This window comes from Ictidomys tridecemlineatus, chromosome 3 (assembly GCF_052094955.1).
Source record: "Ictidomys tridecemlineatus isolate mIctTri1 chromosome 3, mIctTri1.hap1, whole genome shotgun sequence".
NCBI lineage: Eukaryota > Metazoa > Chordata > Mammalia > Rodentia > Sciuridae > Ictidomys > Ictidomys tridecemlineatus.
The window spans coordinates 7,663,243-7,679,028 of record NC_135479.1 but is presented as its reverse complement, the minus strand read 5'-3'; the positions used below and the strand labels follow the sequence as shown (position 1 = coordinate 7,679,028).

At 47.6% G+C, this 15,786-nt stretch overlaps 3 protein-coding genes across 15 annotated transcripts in view; 1 reads left to right on the top strand and 2 right to left on the bottom strand.

Annotated features, from left to right (window-relative positions):
• The window catches only part of Slc39a11 (solute carrier family 39 member 11), a 392,410-nt gene extending 390,485 nt beyond the window's left edge, over positions 1 to 1,925 (bottom strand). For 3 of the 4 annotated variants that reach the window (XM_078041769.1, XM_078041772.1, XM_078041773.1), the window contains exon 1: positions 1,575 to 1,925. The gene's annotated coding sequence lies outside the window, so the exon portion shown is untranslated. Of the gene's footprint in view, positions 1 to 359; positions 1,109 to 1,574 lie in introns of those variants that run through there. The other variant, XM_078041770.1, reaches the window with a different exon arrangement.
• Positions 1,194 to 13,668, top strand: Cog1 (component of oligomeric golgi complex 1). 7 transcript variants are annotated; one of them, XR_013435951.1, is made up of 15 exons: positions 1,194 to 1,549; positions 3,247 to 3,491; positions 3,630 to 3,811; positions 4,106 to 4,276; positions 6,233 to 6,389; positions 7,044 to 7,254; positions 7,749 to 8,540; positions 9,037 to 9,183; positions 9,860 to 10,021; positions 10,882 to 11,009; positions 11,671 to 11,779; positions 12,174 to 12,283; positions 12,360 to 12,438; positions 12,882 to 13,234; positions 13,483 to 13,668. XR_013435951.1 is itself a non-coding variant. In XM_021733721.3 (15 exons), the coding sequence occupies exons 1-15, from the start codon at positions 1,241 to 1,243 to the stop codon at positions 13,512 to 13,514; spliced, it is 2,868 nt and encodes a 955-aa protein (XP_021589396.2). In that variant the 5' UTR covers positions 1,194 to 1,240; the 3' UTR covers positions 13,515 to 13,668. The 7 variants fall into 7 exon arrangements, 5 of the variants coding, with proteins under 5 accessions (XP_021589396.2, XP_040124443.2, XP_005336041.2 ...); XM_021733721.3 differs by having other exon boundaries at positions 12,882 to 12,915; XM_040268509.2 differs by having other exon boundaries at positions 12,879 to 12,915.
• The window catches only part of Vcf1 (VCP nuclear cofactor family member 1), an 18,501-nt gene continuing 15,253 nt past the window's right edge, over positions 12,539 to 15,786 (bottom strand). For all 4 annotated transcript variants that reach the window (XM_005335982.5, XM_005335983.5, XM_040268512.2 and 1 more), the window contains one exon: positions 12,539 to 14,908. In XM_005335982.5, coding sequence (XP_005336039.3) covers positions 14,672 to 14,908 — 237 coding nt within the window. In that variant the 3' untranslated portion in view covers positions 12,539 to 14,671. The remainder of the gene's footprint in view (positions 14,909 to 15,786) is intronic.

Sequence of the window (15,786 nt, the reverse complement as noted above, 5' to 3'; positions counted from 1 at the left end):
TCTAGGTTTGGGGCAAATTGGGAAAGTAAAAAAGCTTAAGAGCCAAAAAAAGTAGGCACAAGTGTTGACTTGTCACTTACAAACTATGTGGCTTGGCAGGTAAATAAACTTCTCTGGTTTTAGTGGTGCAAAGAATAGGAATATTTTCCTACCTACACTGCAGAGCTGATGTGTATATAAAATTAGATGATTCGGAGGACAGGCTTTGAGAACTGTATTGTGTAAGTCCCTTTGTCTCTCAGCCTTGGGTTAACCATTTGAAAGGTGAGAATGCCACTCCCCACGTGGCAGGGGTGCGGAGAGGGACATTAGAATATCACAACCTTATTACTTACTGATTTTTGATGTCTGGGATTTACCTCAAAATAACGGACGCGGTGGGTGGGAGAGGAAATTGGGAGGGCTGTAGATGCCCTGACCATGAGACAGACACTGTAGTGGGCACCTCTTCTCGTGACCACGAAATCTCCAGGATAAACTCTGGCTTGGGAGAAGGTGACCAACGGCCTCCTGTTCCATGGACCTGGGTCAGCACTAGGGTCCTCACCCCATCCCTGGCAGGCAGTGCGGTCTTCGGCCCACGGCCCTCCTTCCCTGCGGGAGGCTGCGGCGGACACACCTCTGGGGGCTACACACGGACGGCGGGGAGCCCCCGTGACAGGGCCGCAGACGCCCGACGGCACCAGGCCGCCCTGCAGGGCCTTCTCTGAGGCCGAGCATGCCCACGAGCAGGGGCGGCTCTGCTCTTCCCCGGCTGCCCTGGAGGGGACCGGCCAGGTCGGGCCCGCAGCCCGCGCGCTCCAGCTCGCCGCGGGGAAGGAGGTGCGCGGTCGCAGGGCGCGAGAACCCGCCCCGGCGCTGCGACCGCCCTGCAGAGGCGAGCGCCGAGGCGTCGCCGTCAGGCCGCCTTTAATTACGATAACTACATTAATTACGTTAATCTCGAGCTTATTAACTAACTCGACCGCAAAGCTCTTCTCCAAGGACGAAAGACCCCAGGTCGCCGTAAGGCTCTGACCAGCTGGCACCCGGGCGACCCCGACACCCGCTCAACAGCCCAGACCTCCTGAGAAAACGCAGAGGGCCGTCACCGCTCCGCCGCGCCCGCCCGCCCCTCAGCCCCGTAAGCCCGGAACAAACATGGCTCCCGGCGGAGCGGAAGCTCGGCCGCCCCTATCAAAGATGGCGGCGGGGCGGGGCTGGCAGCGGAAGCGGCCGTCGGCCGGCTGACCGGTCCACCATGGCGGCTGCGGCCGCCTCCCCCGCGTTGAAGCGACTGGATCTGCGGGACCCTGCGGCGCTTTTCGAGACTCATGGGGCTGAGGAGATCCGCGGGCTGGAGCGCCAGGTTCGGGCCGAGATCGAGCACAAGAAGGAGGAGCTGCGGCAGATGGTGGGAGAGCGGTACCGCGACCTGATCGAGGCGGCCGACACCATCGGGCAGATGCGCCGCTGCGCTGAGGGGCTGGTGGACGCCGTGAAGGCCACCGACCAGTACTGCGCCCGCCTGCGCCAGGCCGGCTGGCCGCGGCCCCCGCGCGCTCCGCAGGTGCGCCCGCCCCCCGCGCCCTCACCTTCCCGGAGCCGCCGGCCGGGGCGCTCGCTCGGGCCGTGCGTCCTCGCCACGCTCACTCTGTCTCGCAGGGACGCAAGGGGTCTCCCGACGGCTCGGCTCCGCCGCGCACCCCGCCTCCGGACGCCGGGTTTCAGGGAGCAGATGCCTCTCCCCGCGTCCCGCCCCCAGCACCTTCCCCAGGGCCGAAGAGCTGCCCCAGCCCTGCGGGGTTGGAGGGCCGCCCAGCGCCAGGCCCTCGCCCTCGGGCGCGAACGTTTTCATCCCAGGGAACGCAGGCTCGGTTAGGCCATCCTGACTTCGTCCCCCACGCCAATGTTCACACCCCATGTGGAAGGACGGGCGGTGGACATCCTGAGCAGCAGCAGCCTGCCTCCTTAAAGAAGGGCGACCTAGGGATGAACCAAGCAGAAGAGCGTAGAGGGTAGAACAGGTTAACAGGGAACTCGGTCATAACCTGGGAGAGGCTTCCTGCAACATGGAAGAAGACACGCCAAAGTATAGTCAGCTCCCGTTTCAAACTTTCTCATGTTCCCCGAGTTCCAGAGAAATCCAGGCCAGCAGACTGGGGTATCACTCTAGAACAATACACGGAAGGTTGGAAAGCCCTTGTGCTTTTTAAATCAGTGACCCCACCCCTCCCTAAGCTGTGCCCCCCCACACACACAGCCAGACTTGGCTGTGACTGAGGCGAGTTTCCAGGCTTATTAAAAGGCCAACGGGTATTATGCCTGATTTTGGAAATGTATTGATTTTCATAGTTATATCTAATTTATTCTTGGTCAAACACAATTTGAGAACCTTCTCTGTTCACTTCACCCAATTCCTGCTCTGAAGAAGCTTACATTCTAGGCAAGGAAATAAAGCCATGGAAAGTTGTCAGGAAAAATGTAAATAATTTAGAAGAGCAGTTGAAAACATTTTAAGGTAAAGGTGACTAATTCCCAAAATAATTGTGTCCATTTACTTTAACAGTTCTGAAGGAAGTAACTGTAGGTTTCTCAGTGTCTTACTGAGGATTCTTAAGGACAGATGAGATTTGCAGTGTGGCTGTTGTAGGCCAGTATGCTGCTATTAACAACATACTTGGGATTGGGTAATTCATGATGACATACTTTTCTCACAGTTCTAGGGCCTGGGAAGTCCAAAGTCAAGATGTTGGCATTTGATATGTGGTGAGGATCCTCCTGCTGCACCGTCACATGGCAGAAAGCACAAGAGTTTTTTTTAAAAGGGGCTAGGCTAATTTTCTCTAGCCCTTTTATAGGGCACCAGTCCCTTCATGGGGGAATGCTTGAAGTGAGCAGGTAGATGGGAAGAGGAGAGGACTGAAGACTGAAGCCGACAAATATTTGGTGCAGGGTTGGTGAAAAAGAGCAGTCAGCCAAGCGCATAGTGCCCTTCACAGAAGCAGGGAAAACAGTAGGAAGGCTGGACACCAGGGAAGGAAGGAGGAAACTCACCCATGATTAACCACCCCCTCCCTGATTTCAAGAAGTCAAGAGAATCACTGATAACCAGAGGGCCAGATACAGGTTTTCATCAGACCTGATGCCTTCTGAATAGCACTGAGTTCAACTTAAAGAAAATTTTAAGTCCTAAAACTCCCCAAGTGCAGGACACTGACCTTGCTCTTGTTTGCTTTTCTTACTTTATTCTGCCCTTTCCTACAGCCACAGCCACCATCCCAGGAGAAGTTCTACAGCATGGCTGCCCAGATCAAACTACTCTTAGAAATCCCTGAGAAGATCTGGAGCTTCATGGAAGCCTCTCAGTATCTCCATGCCACACAGCTCTACCTGCTCTGCTGCCATCTTCACAGTCTGCTCCAGCTGGATTCTTCTAGTTCCCGATACAACCCCATCCTTTCCCGATTTCCTATACTTATCCGGCAGGTAGCAGCAGCCAGCCACTTCCGGTAAGTGTATCTGACATAAAGATCTCTGTGGTGGCCAGGCCTCATCACTACAGTTTTATGGGATCTGTCTTCTTTCTTTCCATGGCTTTTCATTCAAGATGGTAAAAATTTCAATGTTGACCTTTGTCATCTTGTTAGATCAACCATTCTGCAAGAAAGCAAGATGCTACTCAAATGCCAAGCTGTGTCTGACCAAGCTATAGCTGAGGCCCTCTGCTCTATAATGCTCTTAGAAGAGAGTTCTCCCCGCCAAGCCCTCACCGACTTCCTGTTGGCCAGAAAGACAACTATTCAGAAACTTCTCAACCAGCCACACCATGGTGGGTGTGGCTTCTTTCCAAAGTTTTTTCCTTAAGCATGGGATGGAGAAGGGTGAGCTCAGGGAAACTGAGGTATCCAGAGTGATCTGTTTTTTTTTTTTTTTAATTTCTTTTTTTTTTTTTTTAGTTGTAGATGAGCACAATACCTTTATTTATTTATTTTGATGTGGTGTGGAAGGTTGAACTCAGTGCCTCACATGTGCTTGGCCAGCACTCTACCACTGAACTACACCCCCAGCCCTGATCTGTTCTTTACTAAAAGAAAACTATTTAAAAGATGACATCTTCTCATAGGTGCTGGCATCAAGGCCCAGATTTGCTCTTTAGTGGAGTTGCTGGCCACCACTTTGAACCAGGCTCATGCCCTTTTCTACACTTTGCCAGAAGATCTGCTGCCAGATCCATCCCTGCCGTGTGGCTTGCTCTTCTCTACTCTGGAGACCATCACAGGCCAGCAACCTACTGGTGAGCTCGTAACCAGCCGTTTCTCCTGGTCCATTCAACTACCCAGCCATGTGCTAAAGCTCTAGGGATAGCATAGTGAACTGGACAAATATGGACTCTCCCTTTATGGAGGTCACGGTCTAGTAAGGCAAGTACTGAACTCAGAAGTGTGAGTCAACACTGGTCAGTGCTGTTAATGCACAGTACAAGATGCTTTGGGAACACTGAATGGAAGGAACTCACCAAGTTCAGAGATGGCCTCCCAGGTGAAATGGTCTTTAAACTCAAAGCTGAAGGTTGAATTAGAGTTATTTAGGTGAAGACTACAGGAAGAGAGTCCTGGGCAAAGGGACAGGGTGTGCAGAATCCTGAGGTAAGGAGGATGTTAGTGTATTGAGGAACTAAAGAAAGCCAGTGAGGCTGAGGTTTAGTGGGTGACAAGGAAGATAGCAGGAGAAGGAACTGGGGCCAGGTAATGCTAAGCCTTATGGGCCAAGCTTGAGTTTGGACTCTAACCAGAGAATAGTGGCCAGCCTTCAGAGACTTTCTAAGCTTGGTATGGTCCTTCTATTTCCCACACATCCCTTACATCTTTGGTTAGCATTTGTCCCAACTGTAATTAAATAAATGCACTGGCTTTTATGTAGTAAGTAGTAGAGTCCCATGGGGTAAGGGATGCTGAACTCACTTAGAAGGCTGTCACTGTGGTCTAGGGTTCAGCCACTGGAACATGGGTTAGGAGGGAGCATAGAGATGGAACTCATTGGACAGCCCAGATATCTGTTGAGGAGGGATTTGGTGATGTATAGGGTGTATAGGGTATGGGAAGGGAGGTATCCAAAGGAACTGGTTTGAAGGGACTGGTGATAGTTCACATGAAAATCTCACCTTGGAGACAACTGAGACCTTGGAATGGAACTAGGGAATGAGAGGGTGATTGGGCTCAGAACATAGCAGTGCAAGGGCTAGATGGACACTACATGCAGTGCTTCTGCCTGTGGCAGTTATTTTAAGCCATGAGAATGGATGCCACCATCAGTAAGCAAAGAAAATGATGGAAGATGGTCCCTCATGGAACTCTAGGACTCCAAGATCAGGTGGAGGTGTCAGCAAAATAGACTGAGGAAATAGAGACAAAGGTGGAATGGAGTATTGTTATGGCTAGCTGGTCATTTCCAGAGGGGGACAGGAGTGTCATGGGGCCATCTTTGAGTAACTTTGCCTCTCAGCAAAGGCACCACTTCTCATGCCTTGGTTTCCCTCCAGCTGCTTACATTCAATATTTTAATAGTCACTAAAGGTGAGTATCGGCTAATCCGTCATGACATTGGAAAACAGAAGTACAAGGGACTGCAGAAGGGCCTTGTGCACAAAATCAGTGAGCAGCACTGTACAGCACAGGCCTCTGCAGAGCTGCAGGCGACTCACTCATCAAGGTGGGCAGTCAGCACTTCTCCACTTAGATCCTCAAGGGAAGCAGGAGGAGGAGGAGGAAAGGGAAACAACCAGCTTTTACTTTCATGAAAACTTAAGTTCTACTTTTTAAAATGTCAAGAACTGCCAGGCATGGTGGCATACACCTCTAGTCCCAGGTGTGTAGGAGGCTGAAGCAGGAAGACCTCTGAGGTCCAGAGTTTAAGGCCAGCCCGAGCAATATAATGAGACCTCACCTCAAGGGAAAAAACCCAAAGATAAGGACTGTTCAGCACTCATTTTTTCCCCTCTGCTCTTTCTACCTGATTCCTTCCCTTCCTGACCTTTGCCATTCTTTTCAACCAATAGCTTAGAGAAGCTGCCACACCCCTTGATGAGGGAAGGTCTGGACGCATGCTATACCTTCTTTTTCTCCCTATTTCAGGGGTTGTTTGACTTACCCAGAGAAAAATGAAATAATTTTTGGAAATTTCTTCTAGGTCCATTTTTAATATACTATTCAAAGTATGGCCTGGGTTGCTTCTCACGTGGCCTTTTCTCTAGGAAAGGGCATCAGTGTTCTGAAAGGGGAGATGAAGCTCTGCAGCTGGTTCAGACGCCTGCCAGCATCCGTCATCGAGTTCCAGCCAGCACTCCGAACCCTTGCACATCCCATCAGCCAGGAGTACTTGAGAGACACGCTGCAGAAATGGATCCACATGTGAGTGGCCTGAGGTTGGCTCACCCCATGGCATCCTTGGACATAGCCATACAGGGTCAGTGAGGAGAGGGAGATGTGCCACATGGCCACTGCTCACTTGGGCTGTTCCTGCCTTCATGGCCACCTACCACCTCACCTGGGGAGAAGCAAGGAACAATTTGTCTTTGAAAATATTATGCAGAGGCTTTTAAATTCTCTTTAGTATAAGAGTTCTGTAGCCCCTAAGCTTGTTTTTGACACACTGATTTTTGAAGCCATTCCATGGAACACTGAACTTCCTTCCATACCCCAGTGAAGCAAGAGTGGGCTTGGTGAGAGGCCAGTCTCCATACCCGAGTCCAGCCAGAATCATGCTATATTGATAGATTGACAGATATGGTTTTCAAATGGGATCTTTGTGCTTTTCTTATTAAAGACATAAGAACCCCAAAGAAAATGAGCCCAGGGGACACAGAAATGATCTGTTGGACACAGTGGTACATGCCTGTAATCCCAGCTACTCGGGAAACTGAGGCAGAATAATTTCAAGCTTGAAGCCAGTTTGGGCAATTTAGACCCTTCTCAAAAGTGGGGGCTGATGTAGCTTGGTGGGAGAGTGCCCCTGGGGTCACTCCCCAGTATCACCAAAAAGTAAAAAGAATGATCTTGTTGCAGGTGTAACGAAGACATCAAAAATGGGATCACCAACCTGCTTATGTATGTGAAGAGCATGAAGGGTCTTGCAGGGATCCGAGATGCCATGTGGGAGTTACTTACCAATGAATCCACCAGTCACAACTGGGAGGTAGTGTGTCAGAGGCTTCTGGAGAGGCCACTCTTATTCTGGGAGGACATGATGCAGCAGCTCTTCCTGGACCGGTTACAGGTAAGGTGGAAAATCACATGGGCCATAATTTCACAGCCAACCCTAATGTGGTCTGGTGACTGTCTTGGGAGTCTTATGTCACAAGTGCCTTCTTTCCCTACTTATTAACACAGCCAGGTTCTAGAGCTAAAAAAGACACAGGCCTTGGGCCTGGTGAGGTGGCCAGAAGTGAGCCCATGTCCATCAGTCTTGGCATCTTTGTTCTCTGCTACACCATGTCAGCTTCCTGAACATGAAGAACATTCTGATTGCTGGGATAAATTCTGATTTTAGTAACTCTTGTTTTGAAATTTCCTTAAAAGAAATAGGGATCAGAACTCTCAAAAGGGGGGCTAATGTAGCTTGGTGGGAGAGTGCCCCTGGGGTCACTCCCCAGTAGCACAAAAAAAGGGAAAAGAATGGTCTTGCGAAGACATCCAAAACAGAATCACCAACCTGCTTATGTATGTGAAGAGCATGAAGGGTCTTCACATTCTCTTCTCATTCTCTTTTAGACTCTGACAAAAGAAGGCTTTGAATCCATCTCCAGGAGCTCCAAAGAACTCCTGGTCTCAGCTTTGCAGGAGCTTGAGAGCAGCACCAGCAACTCCACATCAAATAAGCACATCCACTTTGAGCAGAACATGTCTCTCTTCCTCTGGTCAGAGAGTCCCAGTGACCTGCCTCCAGATGCTGCCTGGGTCAATGTGGCAAACCGGGGTCAGTTTGCCAGTAGTGGCCTCTCAATGAAAGCCCAAGCTATCAGCCCTTATGTACAGAACTTCTGCTCTGCCCTGGATTCCAAACTGAAGGTTAAATTGGATGACCTCCTGGCTTACCTTCCCTCTGATGATGTGCCTCTGCCCAAGGATGCTGTCACCACTCAGACCAAGAGCTCTGCCTTTGACAGATATGCAGATGCTGGGACTGTGCAGGCCATGCTGCAGACGCACTCGGTGGCATGCATCAAGCACATCCTGGATGGCATCCAGGTGGAGCTGCAGAACATTGAGGAAGTTGTGCAAGGCCAGCAGGATGTGCTCCAAGGCACCAAGCTGCACGCCGTGCTTTTCATGGCCAGACTCTGCCAGTCTCTAGGAGAACTGTGCCCCCACCTGAAACAGTGTATTGTGGGCAAGTCCAGGAGCTCTGACAAACCATCAAGGGAGGCTAGGGCTCTGAAAAAGCAGGGGAAGAGCAAAGCCCAGGAAATCCTTCCTGTACAGGCCAAATGGCAAGAAGTTAAAGATGTACTCCTCCAGCAGAGTGTGATGGGCTACCGGGTCTGGAGCTCAGCAGTCGTGAAGGTGAGTGATGGGACTCCATAGGATACCTGGTTTACCTTTCCTTTCTCATGCTTCAGCCGACCTGTGAAGGTGCTTCTATAGGAAGGGAATAATGATGCTCATCTCAAATAGTTACTTTGTCCTTATTTCTGCCATATGGCTCAATAAAACCTTGCATTTGTTTTCAGCCTAGATTTTATAGACAGAAACCCTGCATTTTTACCTTCCATTGGATGGAAATGAAAGGCTTTCTGCCTGGGTGAAGGTCCATATTTCCAGGTCTTCCATGTAAATGCCATAATTCCTTCAGTCTCTACTGGTCTTTCACAGATGACATTTGACATTAGTAGGGAGGCCAGCAACCACATTCCCACTGCTGATCATGGCACTGGCCAAAGGGGAGAGGTGCTGCCCACTTGGCATCCCACACCCAACCCCCAGGAGTGTGCTGAGACTTCTAAACAAACCCTACAAAAGCCCTGAAGGACTTATGTGGACATTCACTTTTTATCATCAGGTTCTGATTCATGGATTCACCCAGTCATTGCTTTTAGATGATGCCGGTTCAGTCCTGGCCACAGCTACCAACTGGGATGAATTAGAAATTCAAGAGGAGACAGAGTCTGGCAGCAGCGTCACATCAAAGATCAGACTTCCTACACAGGTAAGTACATGCCATTTATCACAGGGACTTGGGCTAAAAAAGGAATAGAACTGCTTTGGAGGAAGCAAAACAATTTTAGAAAATCATTCAACACTGCAGTTTCTGAGTAGTAACTGAAAGTAAAGTTCACTTTACTGTGGGGGCAAAGTGGATGTAGCACCACTTCAATAGCAGAGTGTTTTAAGAGGTCAATAAGTGTAATGAGGATTGTAATGCATTCCACTGTGGTTGTGTATTAAAAAAATAAAATAAAATAAATTTTAAAAAAAGATCAGGGGCTGGGGATGTGGCTCAAGCGGTAGCGCGCTCAAGCGGTAGCCCTGGCGTGCGTGCGGCCCAGGTTCGATCCTCCAGCACCACATACAAACAAAGATGTTGTGTCCGCCAATAACTAATAAGTAAATAAATATTTTTAAAAAATAAATAAATAAAATTTAAAAAGGTCAGTAAATGATTCTTTCCTTTTGTAGCATGGGCTCTGTGCTATTTAAAGAACAGCCAGGCCAACCTCAGGCCATGGAAAGGAGTACTTAACAAGGGACTGCTTGTAAGACGCTGGATTAGAGAGGGCACGATCCCCATGTGTGTGCCTTGTAAAGATAAATGGACCCACTTTTACTATGAATGGTCATTTAACTGATGCAAGCTGGCACATGACATTCCTGTGTTCTTTCAGCCATCCTGGTATGTACAGTCCTTCCTGTTCAGCTTATGCCAGGAAATTAACCGGGTTGGAGGTCATGCTTTGCCAAAGGTGACACTGCAGGAGATGCTGAAAAGCTGCATGGTTCAAGTGGTAGCTGCCTATGAGGAACTTTCTGAAGAAAAGCAGATTAAGGTAGGGGCCTGAGTGTTTCCCAGTAAAAACTAAAACCCTTAGCTGATTTTCGGCTTGGGCAGTTCACATCAGGGTCCAAAGTGTTTAGTACCTACCCCAGGCATTTGGTTTCATAATATGCACTAATAGATTTGGAGTGGCTTCCAGCTCTGCCATTTTCCACCCACACTCAAGGGTCAAACAGGTCTTCATGGAGAAGGCAGGTGACAAAAGGATAAAAGCCATCACGGGATCAAAGACCCAGCTTCCAACCCTGGCACTGCCAGTTCTTACCAGGCAAGCTTTGGGCCAATCATTAACCTGTTTCCTTAGCATCAAATGTGACCAGTAGCTGACCGGCTCAACTGGTTTCTTCACCCATAAAATGGAGCACACCCCACACTGTGCCCACCAGATCAGAGCAGGGCAGTAACTCTGAGGGAGGCAGGTACAAGCATAGCTTGTGCACATGGCAGTGCTCACTGAAGGGGGTCTCCACGCCCTCTTGCTTTGCATGACACTTTCTGCTCGTGGGTTCCGTTCCATTCCATTCCATTCACAACATTTTTGAGAGGTACCAGTACTGGTTTGGGAGGAATTTGGTTAAGTCCCTGGGTTCCCACACATCCACCTCCTTGTGCAGGAAGCCGTGTTCCTTTGTAGTAACCCATCGACAGTACTGAGACCTTTAGGGCTGGCACTTTTCATGTTTGGCTTTAAGATGAAATTTTTAACATAGCATGCTGCTGTTGTGAGATTAAACTGGCCCTGAGTGGGTACAGCCTCAGCTTCTGACATACCATGCTGAGGCCACTCACAACACACAGGTGGTCATTGTGCCACAGAAGCCACTTCTCAACAGGGTGGGAATTCACTTGCAGAGAGAAGGTGCATTCCCAGTAACCCAGAACCGGGCACTGCAGCTCCTCTATGACCTGCGCTACCTCAGCATCGTTCTGACAGCCAAGAGTGAGGAGGCGAAGAGTGGCCGCAACAAACCAGACTCCAGGTGTCATACCCTCCCTGGGCTCCCTGAGGCAGTCTTCTTACAGTGCAAGTACCAGTACTGCCCACTTCCAGGGGTCTGTCTTGGGGTTTTTTTGACTTTACTGTGGTGGGTAAGCGATAAACATTCAGTGGAAACTGTAGTTCAGAGTTTGAATTTGGATCTCTCCCTGACCACGATATGTGACCCTCCCCCACATTGCCACATTCTGTTGCTGGTCCATGATGTTCAGCTGTGAATTTATGTATACTTCAGCTCATGGTGGGTTTTTTGGGATGTGGCCCCACCATAGTCAAGGGGCATCTGTAGCTCCTTCCAGGATTCTCCTCAAGGTTTGTCTTTATCAGGAGTGCTTATGTTGCCAGCAAGTCAGATAATGGCTGCCTGCCATTCTGTAGAATTTACCAGGTGGAAACTCATTACTGAGTCCACCTCACAAATGGTGGGTATAACTTGAGCTCTTAATGGTCCTCCTAAAAACACAACATGCACAAGACGCAGACTTGACTTCATCACAGCAGGTTGATCATCCATAACAAAAGTACCTATCAGCAATTCAGTTGAACAAAATCCACTTCATGGTTTCTATCATACCTATAAAATATAGTAAGACAGTTTTCTTGTCCTCAAAATTTGTGGAGAATAATGGTCCTAATCCTCTCAGGATTGAGAAAGTGACTGACCACCTGGAGGCACTCATCGATCCATTTGACCTGGACGTTTTCACGCCACACTTCAACAGCAACCTCAACCACCTGGTGCAGCGGACTTCTGTAAGTCAGGTCACAGATGCCTCAGTGCGAAATAAGTGCCACAGGCTCCAACTGCAGAATCAACCTTCTACCTTACTTAATACTCCAGAACACAATCTTAGGAAGAGGCAAGACACAAACAGCTGAGTGCAGTTATAAGGACTAAAAGAGGGTTAGATAAAATCCCACACACTGGGGTACCATGATCATGATCCCTTTATTTGTACATAACAAATTATTAAAAACCCAAGCCTCAGAAAGAGGAATAAAAAAACTGTTGCCAGGAGATTCTGATTGATGGCAGTGATAAAAAGTAATTTGAAGCATTAACACACTGAAAAGAAGAGCCCCCAGAGGTCATCCTCTCCCATCTGGACAGCCAAAGCCCCACATTTTACTGTGGTCCTTTTGTCAGGTTCTGTTTGGTTTGGTTACCGGCACTGATAATCAGTTCACCCCCCGGAGTGGCACATTCAACTCCCAGGAACCCCACAACATTCTGCCACTGGCATCAAGTCAGATCAGGTAAACAATTTTGAGACTTTGCTGGGCCCCAAGCTGCCTGTTCATGCCACTGAAATTCTTTCTGCTCGTCTTGCAGGTTTGGACTTCTTCCACTGAGCATGACAAGCACTCGGAAGGCTAAGTCAACCAGCAGAAGCACTGAAACAAAAACCCAGGTTAGTGCCAAGAGCAAAAGGGTCTTCCCTGTCGACTGTCCCCATTTCCCAAACCACCCAATCAGCTCCCTTTGAAAAAACTGATAACTGAATGACAAAATGCACTAATGCTGCTTTTAATGGCGGCACAAGAAATACAAGGTTGTACGGGCTTGAGCTAATAGAAGGTTTTAAAGATGCCCACTGACACTACCAAGTAGCCTCATAATATAAATGTATCCCAAGCTGCAAGGCTGTAGAAAATGTAGACAGGATGGAGATGGTTCCTTGCATTTAATAGAGTAAGAGTTAATTGCCAACCTGCCACTATGATTGTACTTGGAGAAAGTCCTTTTGTTCTGGTGATGGTTTAATCTTCCATTCTTTTAGTTGGGTGGAAAATAACAAAAGCTTGCTTCCTCAAGTTTTACATTTTCTTGTTAATATACATTTTGTTTCAGTAGGATGCCTCCATTAAGCCTGCAGGAGTCCTCCTGGGTATTTCTGAATTTTGTTGTGTATGCGTGTGTTTGAGAGCTCGAACAGCCTGTCTTCTCACAGCATTTAGTTGTTGTTTGCTTTATTGTTAGACAAAACATTAGCAATGTGTCCTTTGCATATTCCTTGCCATTAAAATCCTTGTCAAACATCTGGTTTTTAAAATCTGAGTTTAAAAAAAAAAAAAAAAACTTCTTGCCAAAACCCCATGCCCCATAAGTATGGCCTGTGCTATAACGTCCTCTATAACACTAGTTTCCACAGCACACAGCTGGCCTCTAAAGTCTGTCCCTACTAAAGGAACACCCATGGAAAGGAGGTATGTGTTTGTTATTTCCCTAGGACAATCTTCATTCTCAAATTTTAGTTGTCACATAATAAAATCCCGTGCTGTTCCCCATGTCCTTTTCCAGTCCTGACAAACAGCAAACTCCTCTTAGTAGAGTCATCCACGCTTCTCAGCTCTGCTATGTATGCTGTGTAGCCTCCGAGTGGAATGGAGTGTCAGGGGAGCGGGCAGGTAGCTTCCGGTGGACTCTAAGGCACTTCCTCTACATCCAATGACAGGTTGGTCCCCCGGAACTCTCCAAAGCAGATGACCCAATGCATCCTGGCTCCTTGTTCAGACAGCTCATCAGCGAGGAAGATGACTCATCTGCATCTTCATTATTCAAACTTGGCTGGCTCGCTAGTATGACTAAGTAATCGGGAACACTTCTATTCTAAATAAATACTTCTGCATTCTTTCTCCTACAGGTGCCTCTGCTCATTTGTTTCAAATCCACACCAATCTTTCCAGTTTAAGTGATGGAATGAGGCCCCCTGTCACATTAGGGGTGACTTCAAGCAAAAGTAAATCCTTGTCCAATACTTTGACAGTCTTGTTACTTCAGGTATCAGTTCGGGCAGCTTATGTTTCTTCAGTACTTGCATGTGCCTTAATTTTCACCACTGCAAGGGGAATTTTCAGTGAGATCACATAAGCTTCTGATATAAGTTTGTGAGTAAGACAGTCATTACTACTCCTTGACTTTTGGAACTGTGCAGTAGAGTCTGGGGTGCAGACTCTGAAAGGAATATTGGTACAGAGTTAACCTGGGTACACAAGGACATCCTCCCTAGAAATACAAATATATAACAGAGAAGAGACTATTACTAGGGAGTGCGCTTCACTTCCACAGTCTAAACTGGATGGATCCGATTATTCTCCTGTTACAACAGAGTACTTTCCACAGAACATGTACATACTAAGAGGTAGTATGGCAGTTAATTTCAGTGCAAGACTGAATCAAGCTTACTATATTTTGGGGAAGAAAAAAAAATACCCTTGTGTTTTTTCATGGAAACTAGATACTCTTTACTAGTTTATTGAATTAAAAAATTGAAGATCCCGCATTTTTAAAAGGCCCTTTACATAAAGTAGAACTTCTAATTGACAGATTTGAAGATCAGTCTGAACTGGACACACTATGGATGCAACACACAGATGAGATTTCCTCACACCACTTCCTTGACATGGATTTGATACCCTCCCTCAAAAGAATCCTATAAAAAAATTGCTTCAAAGCCCCTTTGAAATTGCAATAGTGCAGCAAAACCACAAGTAAACAATTGCCTGTTAACCTGTTATTTCAAATATAGACTGAAAAGCCAACAGGCATTTTTTGTGTGCAATTTTTTTAAAACAAATTGTAAGTTGAAATATCAAATCTGCACAGCGCTGTCCCTTCACAGAAGGCAAGAAACTGCCCACGCATCATGTCGGAGGCCGTCCTCGGTGCTGTAGGCTGTGAAAGTGGGCCTCCTTCAGGGTCTGGTTGATGTGGAAGTAAGGGCCTTGGCACAGTGCAGACTGCTCAGGCATGGGCTGAGGGGTATTGGGGCTGGATCCGGGCATGACCTGGCTTAGGCTGCCCTCTGGCCCGCTGGCCCTGTCAGGGCTGTTGATGCTGCTACTGCTGCTGCTGCTCCCACCACTGTCACTGCTTGAAGACTGAAAGGAAATGGAAGAGCCAGGGTTAGCATACACTTGTTCCTGCATAAGAGCTTTACTGCCCGTGCCCTATTAAGAGTTTTCTTCCCATTCAGCTCCAAGAGTATTGGCATGAGCACATAACTTGGCTTTCAGGTTCATAAAGATAAAGCCATTCACCTAAGACACTGCATTCTATCCTCACATCAGCCTTGCTGTAAAGTGAGATAGATCACCCCTGTAACACAGCCCTGGAAGACGGTGCATCCAGATTCAAGCACAGACCTTCCGACTCCACATCCTTTAATTACTTTTTTTTTGGGGGGGGGGGTAGTACTGGCTATTGAACCCAAGGCATTCTATCACTGAGCTACATCCCTAGCTCTTTTCAATTTTTATGATACAGTCTGGCTAAGTTTTCCAGGCTGGCCTGGAATTTGCAATCCTCCCTGCCTCAGCCTTCCAAGCAGCTGGCATACACCACCATGTCCAGTTCTTCAATTATATCTTTGTTCCTTTACATAGATCTTCTCTGCTTTTACCATTCATTCCAATAACCAAAGAAAGAAGTTCTCAGCCTACAAGGAGAAGTATCAGTCATTGGTACAGGGTATAAAAAAGAAAAATGAAAAAAGTAGGGGTCCCCTATTACTAATGAGATGGGTTCTGGGCACATGTGCACAAGATAAACTATGCCAATTTTGTGATCATCTCATCCAGATACAATGGTGTTCTACAACCACTCAGGATACAAAATATACTATAAAGTTATATTGGCATTTTTGCACAGTATGCATATGTATATGTACAAGCACGCTAAATTTTCAACAAAAATAAATTTTCATCAAAAATAACATGACTTAAGTGTTTTAATCATATTGAAGACACTCAGAGGTCCC